Raw genomic sequence first — 23,163 nt, 5'->3', positions numbered from 1 at the left:
CATAGGATTGTATGTAAATACAATTAATCCGTTCCAGACCATACGAACTGTATGTAAATATATATATTTTTTAAATATAGTTAATTATACCATAGAATGCACAGTGTAATGGTAAACTAAATGTAAAAACATTGAATAACACTGAGAAAACCTTGAACAACAGAGAAAACTAACACTGCAATAGTTCGCGCTATAGTGCTAGGAACCGCTCGTTAAAAACACTTTTTTTAATGAGTTTTAAGCACAGGGGAAAAAAATTAACATTTGAAAAATCCATAATTTAATAAACCACCAAGAAAAGTAACATTGCAACAATGCAGGCTACAAACCGATCACTGTAAACAGAACTGAAAACAAAAACAAGCCTTCTCTACCTTATGCGTCCCTCGCTCGCTCTCTCTCGCGCCTGTGTGTGTGTGTGTGTGTGTGTGTGTGTGCGTGCGTCTCTCTTTTGCGAGCCTGGAGCGCCTGTGTGTGTGTCTCTGTAGTGTGTTCCTGTGTGTGTGCGCCTCTCTCTCCCGCGCCTGTGTGTGTGCGTGCGTCTCTCTTTTGTGAACCTGGAGCGCCTGTGTGTGTGTCTCTCTAGAGCGCTCCCATGTGTGTGCGCGCCTCTCCCGTACGTGCTCCTGTGTGTGTGCGCGGCTCTCTCTGTCTCGCGCTGCCTGTGTGTGCCTCTGTCTCTCGTGCTGCCTCTGTGTGTGTGTGTGTGTGTGTGTGTGTGTGTGTGTGGAGCTCTCTCTCTTGCTCGCTGCACAGGAAATGCACAGGGAGAGACTGAACATGTACAAACCGAAAGGGAACCTGGCTTGTTCGTATACCGAGTGTGTGGTCGTGAACCGAGGCAAAAGTTTGGCGAACTTTTTGGTCGTAAACCGAGTTGTACGTGTACCGAGACGTTTGTGAACCGAGGTTACACTGTACTGTGTCTCTCCATAACTGACGTGAAGAGGACTCTATCCAGAGTCAATCCACGCAAGACTGCATGACCTGACAATATACAGTGCATCTGGAAAGTATTCACAGCACATCACTTTTTCCACATTTTGTTATGTTACAGTGACCTGACAATATACAGTGCATCTGGAAAGTATTCACAGCACATCACTTTTTCCACATTTTGTTATGTTACAGCCTTGTTCCAAAATGGATTAAATTCATTTTTTCCTCAGAATTCTACACACAACACCCCATAATGACAACGTGAAAAAAGTTTGAGGTTTTTGCAAATTAAAAATAAAAAAACTGAGAAATCACATGTACATAAGTATTCACAGTCTTTGCTCAATACTTTGTCGATGCACCTTTGGCAGCAATTACAGCCTCAAGTCTTTTTGAATATGATGCCACAAGCTTGGCACACCTATCCTTGGCCAGTTTCGCCCATTCCTCTTTGCAGCACCTCTCAAGCTCCATCAGGTTGGATGGGAAGCATCAGTGCACAGCCATTTTAAGATCTCTCCAGAGATGTTCAATCGGATTTAAGTCTGGGCTCTGGCTGGGCCACTCAAGGACATTCACAGAGTTGTTCTGAAGCCACTCCTTTGATATCTTGGCTGTGTGCTTAGGGTCGTTGTCCTGTTGAAAGATGAACCATCGCCCCAGTCTGAGGTCAAGAGCGATCTGGAGCAGGTTTTCATCCAGGATGTCTCTGTATATTGCTGCAGTCATCTTTCCCTTTATCCTGACTAGTCTCCCAGTCCCTGCTGCTGAAAAACATCTCCCAAGGCATGATGCTGCCACCACCATACTTCACTGTAGGGATGGTATTGGCCTGGTGATGAGTGGTGCCTGGTTTCCTTCAAACGTGACGCCTGGCATTCACACCAGAGTTCAATCTTTGTCTCATCAGACCAGAGAATTTTCTTTCTCATGGTCAGAGTCCTTCAGGTGCCTTTTGGCAAACTCCAAGCGGGCTGCCATGTGCCTTTTACTAAGGAGTGGCTTCCGTCTGGCCACTCTACCATAACCAGGCCTGATTGGTGGATTGCTGCAGAGATGGTTGTCCTTCTGGAAGGTTCTTCTCTCTCCACAGAGGACCTCTGGAGCTCTGACAGAGTGACCATCGGGTTCTTGGTCACCTCCCTGACTAAGGCCCTTCTCCCCGATCGTGCAGTTTAGATGGCCGGCCAGCTCTAGGAAGAGTCCTGGTGGTTTCGAACTTCTTCCACTTACAGATGATGGAGGTCACTGTGCTCATTGGGACCTTCAAAGCAGCAGAAATTTTTCTGTAACCTTCCCCAGGTTTGTGCCTCGAGACAATCCTGTCTCGGGGTCTACAGACAATTCCTTTGACTTCATGCTTGGTTTGTGCTCTGACATGAACTGTCAACTGTGGGACCTTATATAGACAGGTGTGTGCCTTTCCAAATCATGTCCAATCAACTGAATTTACCACAGGTGAACTCCAATTAAGCTGCAGAAACATCTCAAGGATGATCAGGGGAAACAGGATGCACCTGAGCTCAATTTTGAGCTTCATGGGAAAGGCTGTGAATACTTATGTACATGTGCTTTCTCAATTTTTTTATTATTAATAAATTTGCAAAAATCTCAAGTAAACTTTTTTCACGTTGTCATTATGGGGTATTGTGTGTAGAATTCTGAGGAATAAAATGAATTTAATCCATTTTGGAATAAAGCTGTAAAATAACAAAATGTGGAAAAAGTGATGCGCTGTGAATACGTTCCGGATGCACTGTACCTGGTTGTGTGCTCAAAGAATGTGTCAGTCAACTTGCTGGTGTTCTCACAGACATATTCAACACACCTCTGATCCAGTTGTCAGTCTCACCATGCTTCAAGTCAACCACCATCATACCAGTGCTGAAGAAGTCATCAGTGACATGCTTGAATGACTACCGACCAGTTGCACTCACGACAATCATCATGAAGTGCTTCGAAAGGTTAGTCATGTCACACATAAAAACTAATCTCCCTGCCTCCCTTGACCCTCTTGAGCATACCGCTCAAACAGGTCAACTGAGGATGCCATATGCTCTGCCCTTCACCTCTCTCTGACACATCTGGATAAAAAAGACACATATGTCAGGATGCTATTCATAGACTTTAGCTCACAAAAGCTGGTTGTAAAACTGAGCAGGTTGGGCCTGAACACCACCCTCTGCAATTGGATCCTGGACTTCTTGACAGAGAGGCCCCAGTCAGTTCAGATGGGCTGCAACACTTCCAGCATCATCATACTGAGCACTGGAGCGCCGCAGGGCTGTGTGCTTAGTCAACTGCTCTTCACCCTGCTGACTCACGAATTCACATCCACGCACAACACCAACCACATCGTCAAGTTTGCGGATGATATGAAGGTGCTGGGACTGATAAGCAGGGATGATGAAACAGCATACAGAGATGAGGTGGAACGGCTGTCTGCATGGTGTGAAGACAACAATCTCTCTCTCAATGTTGACAAGACAAAAGAGATAATCGTGGAGCCGGCAGGCAGAGTTTTCCATCCCACTCAGCATCAATGGTTTAGATGTGGAGACTGTTAGGAGTACCAAGTTTCTTGGTGTGCACATAACTGAGGAACTTACGTGGACGCGTAACACCTCATCACTAATCAAGAAAGCCCAGCACAGACTACACTTCCTGAGGCAGCTGAAGCGAGCAAGTCTTCCCCCTTCCATCCTCACCATGTTTTACAGAGGCACCATTAGCTGCATCACTGTCTGGTATGGCAACTGTAACATATCCGACTGCAAGCGCCTGCAAAGGATAGTGAAGACAGTAGAGAACATCATTAGGGTGCCTCTCCCTTCACTACAGGACATATTTTACAAACGTAGTGTCCGCAAGGCCTGCAGCATTGTGCAGGACCCCTTACACCCCTCACATGGACTTTTCACACTTCTGCCATCCAAGAGAAGATACTGTAGCATCAGAGCCAGATCTGCCAGGCTGCAGGATAGTTTTTACCCCCAAGCTGTCAGACTCCTTAACACAATGCTGCCACCTGGGATCTTCCACACTGCCTCAACCACCTCTAAAAACAGAACTTTTATACATGCAAGCCACTTTCCTGCAAAGACTAATGTGCATGTAGAAAACTGAAAATCTCATACTGACATTTAAGTTTTTTGACATTCTTGATATCTTTCTGCTGTGAAACATTCTGACCTGTCATTGTTTACACATGTCAAACAACTATTATCATACACTGATCATTTCTGTATCATCTATATCTATTATTTATTTATTATATTACATATCTATTGACTATATATCTAGATTGCTGATACCATACATTGCATCAATGTTCATATGCTTACTACACGTCAATATTGCTGCTACTTTTTTGTCTCGTCTTTGCACAATGTCTTCTCTTGTTTGTGTTTTAATTTTAAATTTTAATTTTAATTCTATTTTTAAATTTATTATTTGCACTTCATGTTGTTACACTGTGGACCCTGAGCTTCGCAATTTCATCTGTATACTTGTATATGGTTGAGATGACAATAAAGTTCGCTTTGACTTTGAATTATACACATTGTAATCTCCACTGTACATAACAACATTAGATTACAATTTTTTCTTACCCGCCACAACAAAAAGCACAAGACAAGTAACATATTGGGTGGAGCATTCCTTTAACCTTAATTCCATCTCAAACATACTCCCAGTGACTCGTTTCTTGCTGACCGGTTAGAAGATTAACCTGCTTGCACATACTGGTAACTGCAAGAATACTACTACATGATTGGTTAAACTGGTTCCCAAACAAAAACCTACATTGCTGCTACCTTAATAAGACAACATAAGAACTTGAGTATTTTTATGAAATTAGCCATACACATAAATCCGGACTGCAGCCGGAAAGCATTAAATCCTGGGGATCAAAGTTAGAGTTTGGACATGTGCTTCAACTGGAAAGGACTGGAGAGACGTTTAGAACAAAAGGCGGATCGTATAAGAGAATTAGATAGAGATACCTAATTTTAATGAAGGATGTGACCTTCTCCAAAAAGATCATAGTTAACATCTAAGTACCAGTAAAACCCTCTTTTTCTAACACTCTTAGATAGCTAGCTGTGCCCATCAAAGTAAGGTAAGAGGTCACCTTGAAATTATGAAATTGTACTGATTTTTAGGTAACTCCCGGTCTAGCAAAGTCTGCAGATATATTACCTTACCTTGACTAACACAGCTATGATTGAATCAAATTCAGGAAAGCACGGAATATTAGCCCAGGATGATGGCTGATGTTACAATCTACAGAACTACCTTAGTTTTGCTCATCAACACAATTTTATAGCCTTTCACCACACTAAAGAAATCAGGAGAAATGATGTTGACTATCTCAGGTTTGTTGCTTTAGCATTAAAACCTGTCTCCATCAATGAAAGCCTGATGAAGGAGACACAGTCCATTAGATCTTTCAGGGGAGATGCACTAGGTGATGGCATAGATCACATATGCTACTGTGCAGGCCTGTTTATTGTTTAATGCAGAAATCATATTTCAAATGAGGCTTTTACCTATTATAAACACCAAAGACAGACAATCTATACAATGTTATATGACCCCAAAAAAAAAGTGTGGCCATGAGGATGTTCAGTGTGAGGAAATAAAGTAAAAAAAAAAACCAAAAAAACAAAAAAACAGTAGTCTCCAAGTAAAAGCTTAACTGTGAGAAATGAATGTAGTGGCTATGTTTGCTGTGCTGTCTCACTTTCTAAACCTGAACTGCCATGTGAAATGTGAATATTAAAAAAATAAATAAATAAATTAAAAAAAACTTACTTTCAACAGCTTCAGATACTACTTGGAATATTTCACTGTATAGCTTTTCTATATAGATGTAATCACCTTCCAAGCTTTTTCTATATGTTACTACATACAGACACTGTGTGCTTAGTGGCTCATAGGAAATTCTGAAGAAATCATAAGAAATGTAGTGTGTGTGAGATTAGAAAAATTGTGTGAGGTTTTGTACATAATGAAAACATGTTTTGTAAATAAAAGTTTTATAGCCACCTGAACTCTCAGAATCCACAGATAGTCTAAGTATTTCTATGATGCACTGATATTTGTACAACAGTACTGCCACTGAAAAGGTAAATAAATTTCAGAAGAGAAAGAGAAAACATAAAACACTGTATCAGTGATTGGCAATATCTCCTTATTATGTAGTCTTCAGTTTTTGATTACAATTCTTTCGACAAACAAAATAATTAATCAGAAATACTTGCAGAGGTCTAAACTTCATACTGTTAAAAAGATATATATTGGTAAGAAAACGGTTTATAAAATATAGGATTGACCAATCTGCTCTTGTAAAATATAACAAAAAGAATTCTACCATGCTGAACAGCTTATCATCATCAAAATTGTTGTAAAGTTCTAATTTGCTACAAATCCACCTGCCTTTCATAAATCAGTTTATCCGATAACTATTAAATTAGTCAGTATCATACAGATAATTTCATATAAGCAGATCTCAATGAAAAGCTTGTGACTCATGTATAATGACAATGGCTTGACATTTAAGAATTAACTTAAGTGTTGCAATGGTAATTTGGTAACGTTATTAACTGTTCCCTTTCAAAATGTCATGCTTTGATATCTAGTATTTTTACTCTGTGCTGCCATTAACACAAAACCAAACTAGCCTGCATCCATCCAGCTACTGTTGAAAATATCTGTATAAAATAAATAAATGCTTAAAATAAGCTCTGTTTAATACAATTTTCTGTTGTAATAAACCCATATTTATAATGATTGTTTATTGTATTTCATGTGACCAACAATTTCCATTCAAGTTTCAGAGCTTTTCTCCATTGAAAACACAGAATAGTAAAAAAAACTAGGACATCCTGCTATTGTGGTGCTTGCTTTTCGCTTTTGTCAGTTTCCAGTAAGGCAACTGAATTGAAGGTGTTAACATAATTCTATTTGGCTTATAGAGGCACGTTAATGTTTTACTCTAAAGTACTAAGTTTTAAATACAATTAAAAGAATGGTTTAAATATCAATGAAAACAGTATGGCAACAGTAACTAAAAAGTACAACCTCTATTTAAACACTTTCTCTTGTACAACAGTATTTGCTTCAGTGAATTTACTGGTATCATTTAATACAATAAACATTTTAATGTATTCATAAAATGACAATCTTTCAAAACTACACTGCATGGTTTAGCTTCAGTATGCAAGTAATTCAACTGGACTAACCAATTCAGTTATTTATACATGTACCTGTACACCACTTTCTGATACACCTCAGGGCCATAAATGACACATGGGAAAAAAAACACACCAGATCAGTACTTAAGAAATTTGGAAAGCATCAGAAATAAACCTTACCTGGTTAAAGTTTCCTGAAACACTTTTTATATGCACCTTATATTTTAGTTTATGTCTTACTGTAAGTCACAAACATGGTATGGACTATAGTACCACTGAAACTTAAAACTTTGGACTGCATGTCATAGCATGGAAAAGGGAGCAATAGCTTCAGTCTTAACCATGCTCTTGACAGGGAGAATCAGGTTTCAAAAGATTATAGACCTAGAAGAAAGTACAAAGTTATGTTATTTTGAAAGACAGGATAAAATTAAGGAAAAGAGACTTCTGGCTTTGAATTTGAAACCTACAGTTTAGCTTTGCTATTCAACAATACCAATGTCACATTCAGGTATCCAAGCACTTCCCAGCTCTAAAGAAAAAAAAATAGGGGGCAGGGGGATTATACAGCACACAAATTATACTTACTAGGATAGACTTCAGAATCTTTGCAAGACTAAAAGCAGTAAGAAAGATCCACAAATCTTATGAGATTCTATGAGTGCCTACTGGCAAACTGGGGTATTGCTAGGCGCTGAATTTAGAACAGTACATCAAGATGACAACATCTTTCTGTCAAGCACATAAAATTAAAAGGTTTATACATCATTAAAAGGAGGGCAAAAATTAGGTTAATAAGGAAGTGGAAAAAAGTATTAGCAGTTATCCTCTAGGAGCGTAGTGAACTACATTGTTGCTGAACTACGCATGTAATAAAGTACTGCCGGATGCACTTATAAAAGATTTTCTAAAATAATTCTAATCCTCCCAAAGCTTTGGTGGGATGTTGCTTAGACCTCTTCTCCTCCATCTATTCTAAATCAGAAAAAGTGCTTCATACATGTCAGTCCATCTTCAAAAGACTGGAATCATTGAGCTGTCTATGTAACCTTTTAACAGAGATAATCAGTTTACAGCAATACAAGAAATAATTGATTTTTTTTTTAAATTTACAAGCATTTTCACATTTATCAAAAAATTGTGTGTGTTTGTGTTTGCAACCTTAAACCATAGCAGAGACTTCAGTACCAGAGTCTTGTAGGTGTTGAACATTTTTAGGTTCCTTTAAATTACTTCTCATTAAAGTTACATGAAAACTGCTTATCATATTCCGCTGCAATCTTCACACTCATCATCATCTGAGTGCAGGCACTTTGTACAGTTGTGTCCTGAGGGCCAACAATGGTCTGTGGAAGCCACAAGCATCAGATTCATTATGTAATCATGGGCCATTTTCATCAAGCATATCTTACCCTTTTTCACAATACTGGAAGTAGGAGGTGAGCCTCCCAGTAACTTGTAACTCACACGTCCCACAAAAAAACATTGTAGCACCCAATTATATAAAAGATAGATAGATAGATATTAACATTTAGTGTTCCAGACTCTAAGAGGAAAACGAAGAACAGAAGAAGAAATACTGATTAATGACTACATTTACACATTTGAGAATGTCATATCCCTTGAACCTGTGTCTGACTGACGAGATATTGACAAAGGTCAAATATTTGATGAAGACACTGTCTGATTATTCATCAGGAGGAGAGGTACATTTTCCAAATAATGTTTGATCAAACTCCACTCTGATCAGTCCCATGTGCCCCAATCACATTTGGAAATCCTGGTAATGAGAATGTTAGGCTGATTGAGAGATTCTTCATGGAACTGTGGGTGTTTTAGCCTGTGTATTACCTACCTGCAATGGCATGAAACGCCTCTTTTATTGTCTGCACAAGCAGGTGTCCAGGAAACACTATGAAAACCCGAAGGAAATATTTCAGAGCCAAACAGACTTTACGAATTGCCTGGCAAACTGCACTTTTAGTTAGATTTTCCGCATCATCTACAGTATATAAAAAAGTGCCGCTTGTAAAAAACCTCAAAGCAATGCCTACTGTCTGTGTGGTTGTGAGAGCCCGACTTTGCCGAATTTGACTTCGAATATAAGGTGCTAATAAATCTTTGAGGTACAATATTCCCCCTCGGCTAAAGCGGTATCTTTCGAAAAGAATTTCCTCCAGGAGCAATAAAGGATCTTGCCGATCGCGCAAAACCCTCTCTATATGAAATTCTCATCTTATAATTTGCACACCAATATCTATTGGTCGCTCATTCATGAACGGCGAAGCCATGACTGGATGACTTCCACGCACTCTCTCTGATTACGTGTGTAAACTAATCCTTGTTTACGTAGAACAAACCTGCTCCGAGCAGGTTCGAGGATTAGGATGTGTTGCTATGACAACACTTCCAGCAAGAGTTTCGAAAAACCGACAGATCCAGGATCAGGCCAAATCGTCAACAATTACATCCGGCTAAACGACTAATCCACGTACGAAAAATACCCACCAGGTCTATGAGCTTATATGCTTTGTTTTGCCTGTTTATTCAAAACATTTTAACAAAGCAAGTCTTTTGATGACACGACAGTTAGAAACCAATAATAACATGGAAGGAGGCTGAACTTCTCACTGCATAAAGCAGTAACAATTCCCAATTCAACTTAAGCTGGGAATGAGAGGCTATCCTGACTGCATTGGGAATGAGGTAGGAACCAAAAATTTTTGCACACAAACACACACATATAAATATGCATATAAAGGTCAAACCCCATTATAATGTATACTGAAGTAACAAAATTTTCAGAATAACAAACACTTTTTGTTGGCCTGGACAAACATTCATACATCATCAAGTTTAACGAATTTTAACAAAATGTAAATTTCAGTATAATTACCAATAATGGCCACCGAACCATGTGACGCTGGACAAAACATTACCTGCCTTCTCCCAGTATGTGGACTGTAACACCCGGGGAAATAAGACTATTGATTTACTGTATGCAAACGTTAAAGATGCATACAGCGTCACCCCGCTGCCTGCGCTTGGGAAAGCTGATCATAACCTGGTTCTGCTTCAGCCTCACTACAAACCAAAAGTGAGGGTCCTACCTACAACCACACGATCATTCAGGAAGTGGACCCCGGAGGCAGAGAAGGCTCGGAGAGAATGTTTTGGAACTACAGACTGGGATATCCTGCAGGGATCACATAGTGAGAACATTGAGGAAGTTGTTGACTGCACTACTGACTACATTAACTTCTGTATGGACATTGTAGTTCCAGTAAGAACTGTACGCTGCTATGCTAACAACAAGCCATGGATTACAAGTGACATCAAGGGCCTTTTGAACCAGAAGAAAAGGGCTTTTAAAGGCGGTGATCAGCATGAGCTCAAGCGCGTGCAGAAGGAACTCCGAGTCCAGCTTAGGGCGGCGAAGGAGCAGTACAGAAGAAAGCTGGAGCAGAAGTTGCAGAATAACAGCATGAAGGAAGTGTGGGATGGGATGAAGATCATCACTGGCTGCAGCTCGAAGCGGGGTACCAACATCGAGAGAGACGTGAAGAGAGCAAACCAAATGAACAACTTCTTTAACAGGTTTGACCACCCTAACCCACTCTCATCTCGGAGTACTGCACCCTCCACACATCCTTCTGCTGATACCAGCATAGGAGAGACATCCCCACCCATAATTACAACAGCACAAATGAGCAGAGAGCTGAGGAGACTTCGTACCAGCAAAGCAGCGGGTCCAGATGGAGTATCGCCACGACTGCTGAAAGTCAGTGCATCGGAGTTGGGGGGTCCTCTACAGCGCATCTTCAACCTGAGCCTGGAACAGGGCAGAGTCCCGAGGCTTTGGAAAACACCTTGCATCACCCCAGTCCCAAAGGTATCACGTCCTAGTGAGCTGAATGACTTCCGGCCTGTTGCTCTGACATCACATGTGATGAAGACCATGGAGAGGCTGCTGCTTCACCACCTGAGGCCACAGGTTCAACACGCCCTCGACCCACTGCAGTTTGCATATCAGGAGAAGGTGGGAGCGGAGGATGCCATCATCTATATGCTACATCAATCCCTCTCCCACTTGGACAAAGGCAGTGGTGCTGTAAGAATTATGTTTCTAGACTTCTCTAGCGCCTTCAACACAATCCAACCTCTGCTCCTTAGGGACAAGCTGACAAAGATGGGAGTATATTCATACCTGGTGGCATGGATCGTGGACTATCTTAAAGACAGACCTCAGTATGTGCGTCTTGGGAACTGCACATCTGACATTGTGGTCAGCAGCACAGGAGCGCCACAAGGGACTGTACTTTCTCTGGTCCTGTTCAGCCTATATACATCGGACTTCCAATACAACTCGGAGTCCTGCCACGTGCAAAAGTTCGCTGATGACACTGCTATCGTGGGCTGCATCAGGAGTGGGCAGGAGGAGGAGTATAGGGACCTAATCAATGACTTTGTTAAATGGTGCGACTCAAACCACCTACACCTGAACACCAGCAAAACCAAGGAGCTGGTGGTGGATTTTAGGAGGCCCAGACCCCTCATGGACCCCGTGATCATCAGAGGTGACTGTGTGCAGATGGTAAAGACCTATAAATACCTGTGAATGCAGCTGGATGATAAATTAGACTGGACTGCCAATACTGATGCTCTGTGTAAGAAAGGACAGAGCCGGTTATACTTCCTTAGAAGGCTGGCGTCCTTCAACATCTGCAATAAGATGCTGCAGATGTTCTATCAGACGGTTGTGGCGAGCGCCCTCTTCTACGCGGTGGTGTGCTGGGGAGGCAGCATTAAGAAGAAAGACGCCTCACGCCTGGACAAACTGGTAAGGAAGGCAGGCTCTATTGTTGGCATGGAGCTGGACAGTTTGACATCTGTGGCAGAGAGACGGGCGCTCAGAAGGCTCCTGTCAATTATGGAAAATCCACTGCATCCACTAAACAGTGTCATCTCCAGACAGAAGAGCAGCTTCAGCGACAGACTGCTGTCACTGTCCTGCTCCACTGACAGACTGAGAAGATCGTTCCTCCCCCAAACTATGCGACTCTTCAATTCCACCGGGTTTGGGTAAACGTTAACATTATACAAAGTTATTGTCTGTTTTTACCTGCATTATTATCAATCTTTAATTTAATATTGTTTTTTATATCAGTAAGGTGCTGCTGGAGTATGTGAATTTCCCCTTGGGATTATTAAAGTATCTATCTAATGTGATGTAAAAAATACTTAATGCAGTGCCTATACTTTTGCCAAGTCTCGGGAAACCAGCAACAGTCTGTCCTTCTTGTTAGACCAAAAGAAAGTGACAGGCAGTTGTGAAATTTCCTGTTTCGGCAGTCTTGGTGAGAGTGTAGGCGCAGCATCATACACATAGCCAAATTCTGAGCCAGTGCTCCACCGAATGTCTGCGTGGGTAGTTGTGTTGTGTATCGATACTGTACTAGTTGAGTTTCATAGCTCTTCTCAAAGTTTTTTTTTTTTTTTTGTTCATCGCAAAAAAAAACACACTCCGCTTATAATGGGAAAAAAAAAAACTTACATCTAATATCTCATTTTTACTCTGTATTTAATATCTGTATTTCTCAAAAAATTACATCTAACATCTCATTTTCAAATAAAATATATTTTGAAATTTAAGAAGCGCTGTTTTCTTTATACAGGTATTGTCAAGCATGGGTCACAGAGTTGCACAAGAGACAGGAAGGTGAGTCCAGGTGTCCAAGAAAATACAGGTACTTTATTACTGGATAGAGAAGGCAAGTACAATCTCAAGACTTCTAAAGATATTAAACAAATTAATCAAATCAAGTAAACAAGCTGCATAGATACACAAATTGGTACAGGGGTAGCTTAATGCCTTTACTAGCGTCAAGCTTTACAGATCTATTATGGTGTGTGTGTTTGTGCTCAGTTCTTTCTCTTCATCATCAAGCATATGGCAAGCAAACTCTCAGCAATCTTCACTCATTTTTGAGGGTGTGTGCCTTCCTGTCCATACATGTATATTTAAATAAATTATGTATCTCAAAAGCTGTTCCCACAAAAAGTCTGCAAATCAACAGGCCTGATCCCATGGCTAAACAGAGCAGGCTTCAAAGATTCCATATAAATTAAAACAATTCCTACAGCAGTTAAACAATTTTTCAGTGATATGAGGAAAGTACTGGACCAAATGAGACCAAAAACAGACCTAGAGCCTGTAACAATACATACACAATTGGACTTATTTGAAAAATGTATGTCAATTGTTTGAGAAATTATTGTTGTACATGGTTCTTATCATTCACAGCAGATATCTCGGTAACTTCTTATTCTAAAAATGTTCTATCCTTGCTGGGATGCGGTCATCCAGGAGCTCTGTGGATGAAATAATGTTTAAACTGACTGCTATACCTTGTTTACAGTTATTGCAAGAATAAACTGTGAACTTCACAAACTGTTATTCCTAAAGAAACTAAGGATACGACTGATCAGCCAGCTCCAGGGGGTTTGTTATCACAGCTAGCATCCACAGCAGTAAGCCAGTAACATTGGGATGCTCAGATAGTCAATACAGTAAATGGCCATACTTAGGAAAGTTCTAGGGCCAATACCAACCATCAATTTCATGTTACTGACTTGGCCGATTCAGATACCAATTCTGATATTTGTTTTCCCTTTAAAATACTTTTTTTTTTTTTTTACTTTTAAACTAAGCTACTGCATAACCAGATACATAGAAACCTTATGTTTTACGTTGAAGTGTTAACTTTGGTGTTTTTAAACTAGACCACAGGTATTTCATATTTATTTTTTATTGACAAAGAAATTCTGTAGGCTTACTGAGCAGTGGCCCAGGGGTCACCACATTTAATTTCAGAATTACTACCTCGTATTACAACCCTTCTTTGCCCCATCTACATATATGTTAAATTGTGTTCAAAGTTAATTTGAAGAAAGTGAATACTGCAGTCCTGCTAAAGCATCAGACAGCAATAAGCAAAACTTAAACTGGACACAAGCTACTGCAATACAGTTTGTTATTAATTTGTTCCATCTGTGAAACTAGCAGCATCTACTTCCCTAATTTACATAAAAAGGAGACTGCTGGTGACATCCTCTGGCAGTACACAAAGGGATTAATGATAGTGTGTAAATCCATCTGCCCATTAATTTTTGGCTTTTCATGAACAATGTCACCTGGGTTTCATCAGCATTAATGGGCTCTTGGCAAACTGCACACCTCTGTGCTTTTGCACCCATTATATTATTTTTCACATTAGGAATAGATGCCCTTTAACTCCATGTTCAGTATAACCTGCCTCAAAATGTCACTGTCCCTAGCACCTGAATGAAGTAGATCTGAAAGGTTTGCCCCTTACAAAACTGCTGAGCTCCTTCAGCAGACAGGTAAAGGAGCATCAAACCCCATAGAAGTAGCACACATTAAAAAAAGAAAACAGACTACTCTTTTTTATTGGTGAGAACCCATCCATTTCACTGATAATGACTGCCCTCAAAGCCATAAGACATATTCCCTTGCTTCTGGACAAAATGCACATACATGACACAGTTTGACTGCAATCTGAAAAACTCTGCAGTAGCACTCTGTGACATATGGAGGTATGCAAAATTAAGTGTAGAAATATGAAACTTCCAAATTAATACTGATTCTTAAAAGTCTAGCCAGTCCATCCATTTTTCAATCAACATCATAAAGCTGAGTATCAATGTGCTGCTACATCTAATGTAGAGATCAATTCAATAAGCCTGATCAATCAATATTAGATCTTGCACTATTAATCAAGTTGATCAGGTAAAATGTAACAAAAATATAAAAGCTTTAGCTCTTTTAGTTTTTAATATAAACGGTTCAAAAGAAACCACAAGTATAACCAAAACAACAAAAATCAAATCTCACTGCAAACAAAATATAGGGTGAATCATTCATGAGGTTTAAAATGTAGTTATCAATACATGTACTGTATCAGTCACAGCAAGTCACTTAAGTGAAGGGAATCTAGAATTCCATTAGTATGAGAAGACATGAAATTAGATCGGTAACCTGGATTTACAAATGACTGTCAGCTTAACTGGGCTAGATAGCAAAGAGCAGGGTCAGAGGAACACCACAGGTGGATAAACCTTCTCAAGGACCACCTGGCTACAAATAAAATACTTAGTAAAAATGAACTACTCTACTATCAGGAGAGAAGCATGAGGTTCCTTACATGGAGTTAATAGTAGTAAGTTCCTTAGATTTACAGTTGCACTTATAATGAGCATCTTCTTAAAATGTGGTTTTATCCACAGGCACTCCTCATCTTGTGTACAGAAAATCACTTATTTCATCATTTAGATAAACACAAAGATGTGCAACATGTAATCTACTTAAGCGACATTCATTTTATATGTACTGTAAGTAAAAATTATAATACTGCTTAAAACATTGTACTCATGAGATGTGCAATTAAGGCAGCAACCATACTGTGACTGGACATGGTGATGGCACAGAAATCTTAATAAGTCAGTCTACTTTTAGGAATAATATAACAAAAACAACCTGTACCTGGATTTACCAGCATATTCTATTTTCCCATTAATGTAGTCTTGGAGATTTTTATGGATGAGTTTCATTCCATACTTAGAAGATCTACATGGATGCGTGGCCAATACTATGTCATTAACCAATCACTCTACACATTTCATCCCATATGATCATAACTAAGTCTGCTTCACCCAGATGTATCATTTTTTTGTCTCACTTTTATTTTTGACCATGAAAGTCCATCTATCCTACAGTCAATTTCCAAATCTGCTTTATTTTCTACTTTATGCCACCAGGTTTTACACTCAAACACCTTGTTTAAACTACAACTACTGCTGAGTGCCTAAGAGGATGGTTTAGGCGTCAAAATGAGAGACAGTTTCCACAGCTTCCCCAAATCATTTAGTTGCAGCCAACAATAACAAAAAAAAAATATTATGGACTGCCTTGCTGCTGGCAATTTATCTCTCACACCACTAAATCCTTAAAGAACTCCCTCCCAGCAGTCCATGCACTAAGGAGATTGCCTCCCAACTCCAGCGCAGCATGTTTAGTGGTCATTCACCCACCTCTTTCAAGTCTTTTGAACCTTCCCTCAAATCATCATTTTGTTATTGTGTTCATAAGAATTACTTATGAATGCTTTGTTGAATCACTTCAGTTTTTCTTGTTTGTCACCTCCTCACACTCACTGGTATGAGAAAAACCCCACATGATATATTATTTGACTGGATGCCTTGTTATGTAAGAAATCAAGCTTTTTTGGGTTCCCACCTATTTTTAGCCCTCTAGGCCTGAAAACCCTACATTTTATGGCTATTTCTGGCAGGAAATTAAATGCTCTTATAATAAAGAGTAAACCAATAGGTGTCTTAAGCAAAAATGATCAGAAGCACTAGAAGGTGTGCATGCCATGTCAACTGACCCCAGCGGTTCACATCCTAATGAGATACGTGAAGTCAAAGTTACTCCTTTTCTCAAACCTTTGAAATAAAAAAGGGGATTGGTAATATGGTCATGTGGAGTGTCGTTTTATGTTATTTAGAGGTTGCTAATCATGAATGTGATAAAGAATTCTCAGAAATAGTATAAGTGATAATAGCATTCTAACAGTCAGAAGTTTAAAAATGACAAACTTCAAACATAAGCATGTGAAGTATTGTTTCAGACTATTTTATGGTCAGTGGTTATGAAAATGTTATTTTTGTTCCTTTACTAGGGATCTAGCCCTTTATGGACATATATCAGAGGGTAAAAAATTATACATTTCTATTACAATACAATAATATTTAGACTTTAAACAATTAAAAAACATTTTAATATTACAAATATCTGACAGATCTATTCTTGTTTATGTATTTCTGCCTTATGAAGTAAATCATTACATTTCTTATGAACATCCCAAGTTAAAGTGGCTTATGTCAATTCAGACTTTTTTTTTTACATTCATTCTACAAATCTTGGAGTATGCAGAAATAAAAGCAGTCACATATATCTATTAGTGGCTCCAGAATGGCCCCAATTAGAATTCTGGAGAAACTCTTGAGGACCCCGGATCTGCATGATGGTGGTGATGTCCCTAAAAGAACAACAAGTGCCACTCCCTTGATTGTGCAGGTTATTAAAATAAAATGCATTTCTGACAAAATACTACTACTACATGTGCAGAAACTTATAATGTGTTTCATAATAGCCAATCTGCTAACATGTTGTTATGCATCTGTCCACTTGGCTAAGAAGGGCAAGGTGCCATCCTAAAATCCACAGCCCAGACACTGACATTGCAGAATCCTATAATAAACATACAACACACTATGTACAAAGGGTGTGTTTTTAAGCAATAAGCCTCTATCTCTGCAGCACCTTCAATGCCAAGAAAGATGATCTTATAATCTGGTTGAGCAAGAAACCACGCCATATAAGCTGGGTGAGACTCACAAGTAAGGAGAGCCAAGACAATGGCCAGCCCACTCGCGGCAGACTAGGCCAAGGCTGAGCACACAAAGAACAACAAATTGCAGGTGTTGGGTTTTTGTTACTGTTGTACGGCGTGCCACCAACGTGTTATTTTCCAAACCCCACCCAAACCATAAGCATCAACAATAGAGGTTGTGTGTTTACAGCACGGGCCATGCAGAAAGTTAGAAGCACTTCAGGCAGCAACGCACTCAATGCGACATTACTGATCTCAGCCCTTTCCGTGCTTTTTAGATTGTCACAGCACTCAATTCCCTTTTCCGTCCTATCTCCTTTCAAAAACATTCCCTCCGTCTACACGTGCAAAAGCGCGTGGCTTTAGCAGTCACTCCATATCAACTAAAGTTGGTGCGGCTGGCACCTTCTCTCGGACCCGCAAGGCGGTCTCAATGGAGGAGACACGTGAGATCGCACGTCGCCAGACAAGGAGAGATGGCAACACCACCGAATCCAGCGTCCAGGACGGACCTCTCCCTGCCCGGACCCGCCCGATCCAGGCGCTGGGCCCCGTTACATTGGCCAGTCTTTGTCACACATCGTGATCCACACGTTTTCTCTCGCTCTCCTTAATCGAGCTCCCTATAAGTGTACTCAGTATTGGAAAGCTCACGGACAACGGGCCCTGTGCTCGAGTGCCAACCAGCAGGCATGCCCCTTTTCGTTCGCCGTGTGCCAGCTTTCACGACCCAAACACCCCGAAGAACGACTGCACTACTCACAATTGTGACGCTGGCTTTGCGCAGGTCTCGGTTCTCCTCCTGCAGAGCTTTGCACTTGAGTTTGTAGGTTTCCAGCTCAATCTTGAGCACTTTGTTCTCCTGCTGTAGCGAAGCCAAACGGTTGGTCAGCTCCTCTAGCCGGAAAGGCGAAATGACAATACCTCCGGCCTTAGTGGAAGACGACGAAGAGGAGGTGGAGGACGGCACGGCGGCCGAACTGCTGCCCGCACCATCTGTGTCACTCTCGCTTGCACTGTCCGCCATCTTCGCCCAGCGAGTGAGGTGAGAGCGACAGGGGCCGCGTTACGACAGCTGGGCGGAGAGGCGCGCGCCAGTGAGTGAGTGAGAGAGAGAGAGAGAGAGAGAGAGGACGTATTGAAGAGCGAGACGGAAAGAGAAGGATTTGGGGAAGTGCGCCACGTAGAGCGACCCCCACGATCAACGCAGCAACTGCACGTCCAGGCACAATAGCGGCACCCAGAGCTGCATCGCATTAACTGCGGGGCCGTACAGCGGCAGGCCTTCTGGACTCGAATGCAATAGAGGATGCTCGATTTGTGCTCTGATCGCTTACCGAGAGGAAGATGACTTAGAACTTTCATGTAAATGATTTGCTAGTTATAACACCGTTGTTTATTTACACTATTCATAGTAGGCATTGCAAATACCCAGCATTCTTTGGAAGTTACATATGATCGGCAGGTGCTCCTCCCACATTCCACTGTCAACAGGAACTTCATGGCATTCTGGTGTCTGTTAAAACTTACTGAACGAGAGAGATCTTTTGTGATCTATTGTATTTTAATTGAAGGCACCTCTCTATGAAGGGCTGACGTAGTGTAAATATGTGGAAGACTATAAAAAAGACCCAAAACACTTACTTAATACAGTTCAGGTCAATCCTATTATTTTTATAAACAGCGTTTATTTTGTAAAGTATGTTTTCATGCAAGGAATGTAGCTCGAAGTGCTTTGTAAGATGCCAAAGAGAGTTGCAAGAGAAGGAAAAAAACAAATTAGAAATATATAAATGAATAAATGAGACACCAAAACAGTAAATCCATACACACATAACAGAATTGGAGGAACTAGCCTCGCAGATTTGTCCTGGGGAGGGATTCATGGGGGGCCCTCAAAGGTAATTTTTTTAAAATTAGCTTATCGTTTTGTTCATTTTCACTATATGTTACATGTTACCATGACTTTAGGGATTCATGTGAAAAAGTTAAAATAGCAATACAAGATAGACCCAGAATTTGAAACGAGTGTTTATTTTGTATAATATTCAATGCAAAGGTTTGTCACTCGTTCTAATTCTTAAAACTATGAAATTAGCGTTAACTACAAAACAAAATACAGCCAAAATTTGTGTTTATTACTGGACTAAATTAAAAACGCTGTGAAGTAAATGTTCAATAATACTAAAGCATGCAGCTTCGGTTGCTCCACATGTTGTTTCAGTATTTCATAATGATTGGTCGGTAATCTCATTAAAGACGGGAGGCTCCCTGGGTTCACAGATTTGCTTTCACCTCTAAGAACACTACATTAGTGACCACAGTGGAGTATGGCCTCCGCCACTGACTTTAGTAGATGTCTACTTTCTTGATATTCGCTGCTCATTTTCTGTCAGGCATGACTGAGACCTGACTGTTTGGTTTTTCAGTAGACTGGACAAAAACCTTTGCTGTTTTTTGAATGCAGCTTGATGACAAGCATTATTCTCATGCTTGCCTATAACCGTAGATATTTTATGCAAATTAGCAAGTGGAGAACTGTTTAATGCCCCTGTGGGCATCTTGCTACTTTTACTTGTAAAGTGAGCATAGCAGAAACAAAAGGCACCATCAAGTGTTGCACTGTACATCAACCAGAAACTGCAAATTCAAAGCCAACTAAATTTGAACTCCCAAGAAAAGCTGCTAAGCAGATGTCTTTTTGTTGGTGTGTTATGATTTCTCCATAAATGGCATCTCTGACCATCTGACTTGCAGTACATTGCATTCTTTTGGTTAATGTCTACTGTGTGGTCTAAATGTGTAAAACTATAAATCCCTGTTCATTTCCTTACTTTCATTTGGCTTGCATAATTGAGATGGTGTATGAATTCAGGTGCAAACTGTCATCAGTAGACATTTCCTTTAACAGAAGAGTTGTAACAGATCTGTAACAGAAACTTATTTCAGAACATTATTAAACATTGTCACACACGTGTGTTTAGGAGACAACTAAAGGGCTTGAGTACATGTAATTCCACACCGGACCAGGGGGTGGCGAAGTGCACTAATTCTCCCTCTCGGATCTTTTACAGACCATTCTAGGGAAATCCCGCCCCGGCTCTGGGGCAGCCAGTGACGTCACTTCCAGTTCCGGTCCTGATGGCATCACTTCCCCTACTGGCCTTTAAAGCTGACATATTGTGGATAATAAGGCAGTTCTGTTTTGGACTCGATTGTGGGAACATGCAGTTTTGCAGCCGGGAAAAATTATATGGGATGTTGCCCCAAACCTTTGCAATGTCTGATGGTCATTCTTCTTACAACATATATAAACCCATCTGTTCATACGTCTAAACCTTTAGGGTGAGGAGGTGCTTAAGATGTCAATGGCTGATTTTTAGATTCATTAGTGTCTGAAAAAATAAGTGTCACGTTCATAAGTTATCTTAATCATGCTCCTGTTATATTCTTGTTTATATATGGTTTTTTTATGGCAACTCCTGTGCCTTTTGTGCTCCATGGTGCTCTGGTGCTAGAAAGTATTTTTTGTAAAATAAATCTTTTAAAAAGAATCTTTGATTGCTGTTCCTGTTATACAAGCCAAAGGTTGACAGTTACTCTTCCTCTAGTGGGGCTTTTTGCTACAGTTTTTGGGACTTTAAAATACTGTATATTGGCCAGTTACACAGTTTGAGGGCCTGCCCTCCAGCTACTATGGAGGCCTAAGTTTTGGATTTTGTTTGGAGGAACTTGCCAGATCACGACATCCTAAGTATTCATTAAACTGAAAAACTCTATTACGGAGGTGTTGAATAATTAGACTCAACTTGTGACCACGTTGGTTCTTTAGATGAAGTTCTTAATAGCAAGTGCAATTGCCATAGGTTGTCCGGTAAGAACAGTCAGAAAAAGGAGATGTCCAAATAATTATTTATTAAAATACAAATTGATTCCACTTATATCTTCAAAGGTTGTTTACACCAGGGTTAAATAATGGTGATTATATAAACAATATGAATGTGTTTGTGTGTGGTTTCCTTTAACAAAACCACCAAAGTGGCAAGCATTAGGAGGATTGAAATGAAATGTGATCTGTTGACCAGCCAGTTGTGTTTGTTTAATTGGTTCAAGAGAATTGGAATATGTCTGCAATTCAGAGTTACAAGCCGTGAAGCTTTTGCCTAGATCGAATACCGGCTCAAAAGGTTTACCTCATTGGGCAATGAAGAGACTTAAGTGCCATCAAGAATGAATCTGTATCTGCATTAATCAACAATTCCAAAAGCGCTGTATGGATAGTGAGACATTTAAATATAATGCTCCACCTTTTCTCATTCTGAAGCTATCCATGCCAGTAGAATAGAATACTGGTCAGTATAGTTGCAAACTAGATGGTGGCAGGTCAGCCATCTTAGGGATGACTGGGTTTCCTCTCCATTTACAGCATTCAGCACACCTGTGCTGGTGCTTATGGACAGCTTCTCTTCCCTGAAAGACCCAAAACCATCTATGTAGTTCAGCAAACATTCTTTTTAGACCTGGATGTAGGAGTTGACTGTCACAATTCTTGATGATCAGTTTTGTAATAGAGTGATGGCAATCAAGCACCGCTGGATGCAAAATACATTGATTGAGTTTATCACATCTGTAGAGTCATCCTCCCACATGGATTAAACAGGTTTCTTGATCAAGCTCAGGTGCCAGGGTTAGTAATCTACTAGTGGAGAGAACAGGTTTACCAGCTGATACATGTGCAAAATCTTCTGTGAAACGCTCTGTCTGTGCTCTTCTGAAGAGAGGAGGTTCAGCATTTTTGTAGTCGTCTGCAGTGGAGTTATGTGTTGTTCCAGCCACCCCGTAACATGCTTAGACAGCTGCTTCAACCAAGTCCTTGAAGGTAGAGAATTTACTGTGATCAGTACTGAGGAAGTCTGTGATCAATAGCTGTAGAGAAGTGTCCACAAAAACAGGATTTATGAAATTCAGATGGATCATCAGATGAAGAACCATCTGTTGTACTGTAGTAGGCCACAGGATGTTAGGCTGCTGCAGAAGAAAAGGTCTATTCTTGTGCTGAACTACATTATGTGGGATGTACCATGCATTACTGCTGCTTTGTACTGTGGCTCGGGAACATTTTTTGATTTAGCCTACATCCAGAAGCTTCTTAATTTCCCTTTTATAGAAATCTGCATGCTGTACATCATTGGCAAGGCATTTTTCAGCCCCACTCAAGTGGCCTAATACAAACTCCTTGGGGGCTTGAAGAGGTGCAAGATATTCCTTCCATGGAAGGAGTGTGGCGTAGCATAAAACACCATCTACATCCATTCTGGCTGTCATTTCCTCTGACGTTCTCATTTTACCTGCATCTTATTTTAAACGTGTAATCAGTGTTTTGCTTCAGTATGGTTGGACATCCATTTCCCAGAGCTTAGAGACATGACTGAGCAATTCTGCATTAGGAGTGAGAATGTCAGTAAGGACACATTGAGGATTGGAGTTTTAATGAAGAAGGATTTTAGCAGGGCCTTGTAACTTCCAACTAAGTCGTGTTTTCAAAGCAGCAG

The 23,163-nt window shown here is 40.3% G+C and overlaps 1 protein-coding gene across 1 annotated transcript in view; it reads right to left on the bottom strand.

Annotated features, from left to right (window-relative positions):
* ccdc6b (coiled-coil domain containing 6b) overlaps nucleotides 1-18,816 on the bottom strand; it is a 61,529-nt gene extending 42,713 nt beyond the window's left edge. The window contains exon 1 of the mRNA XM_028795394.2: nucleotides 18,375-18,816. Coding sequence (XP_028651227.1) covers nucleotides 18,375-18,638 — 264 coding nt within the window. The 5' untranslated portion in view covers nucleotides 18,639-18,816. The remainder of the gene's footprint in view (nucleotides 1-18,374) is intronic.
* Between the last annotated feature and the right edge of the window lie 4,347 nt (nucleotides 18,817-23,163).

Source organism: Erpetoichthys calabaricus, chromosome 2 (assembly GCF_900747795.2).
Source record: "Erpetoichthys calabaricus chromosome 2, fErpCal1.3, whole genome shotgun sequence".
Taxonomy (NCBI): domain Eukaryota; kingdom Metazoa; phylum Chordata; class Cladistia; order Polypteriformes; family Polypteridae; genus Erpetoichthys; species Erpetoichthys calabaricus.
This window is presented reverse-complemented; position numbering and strand designations above follow the sequence as displayed.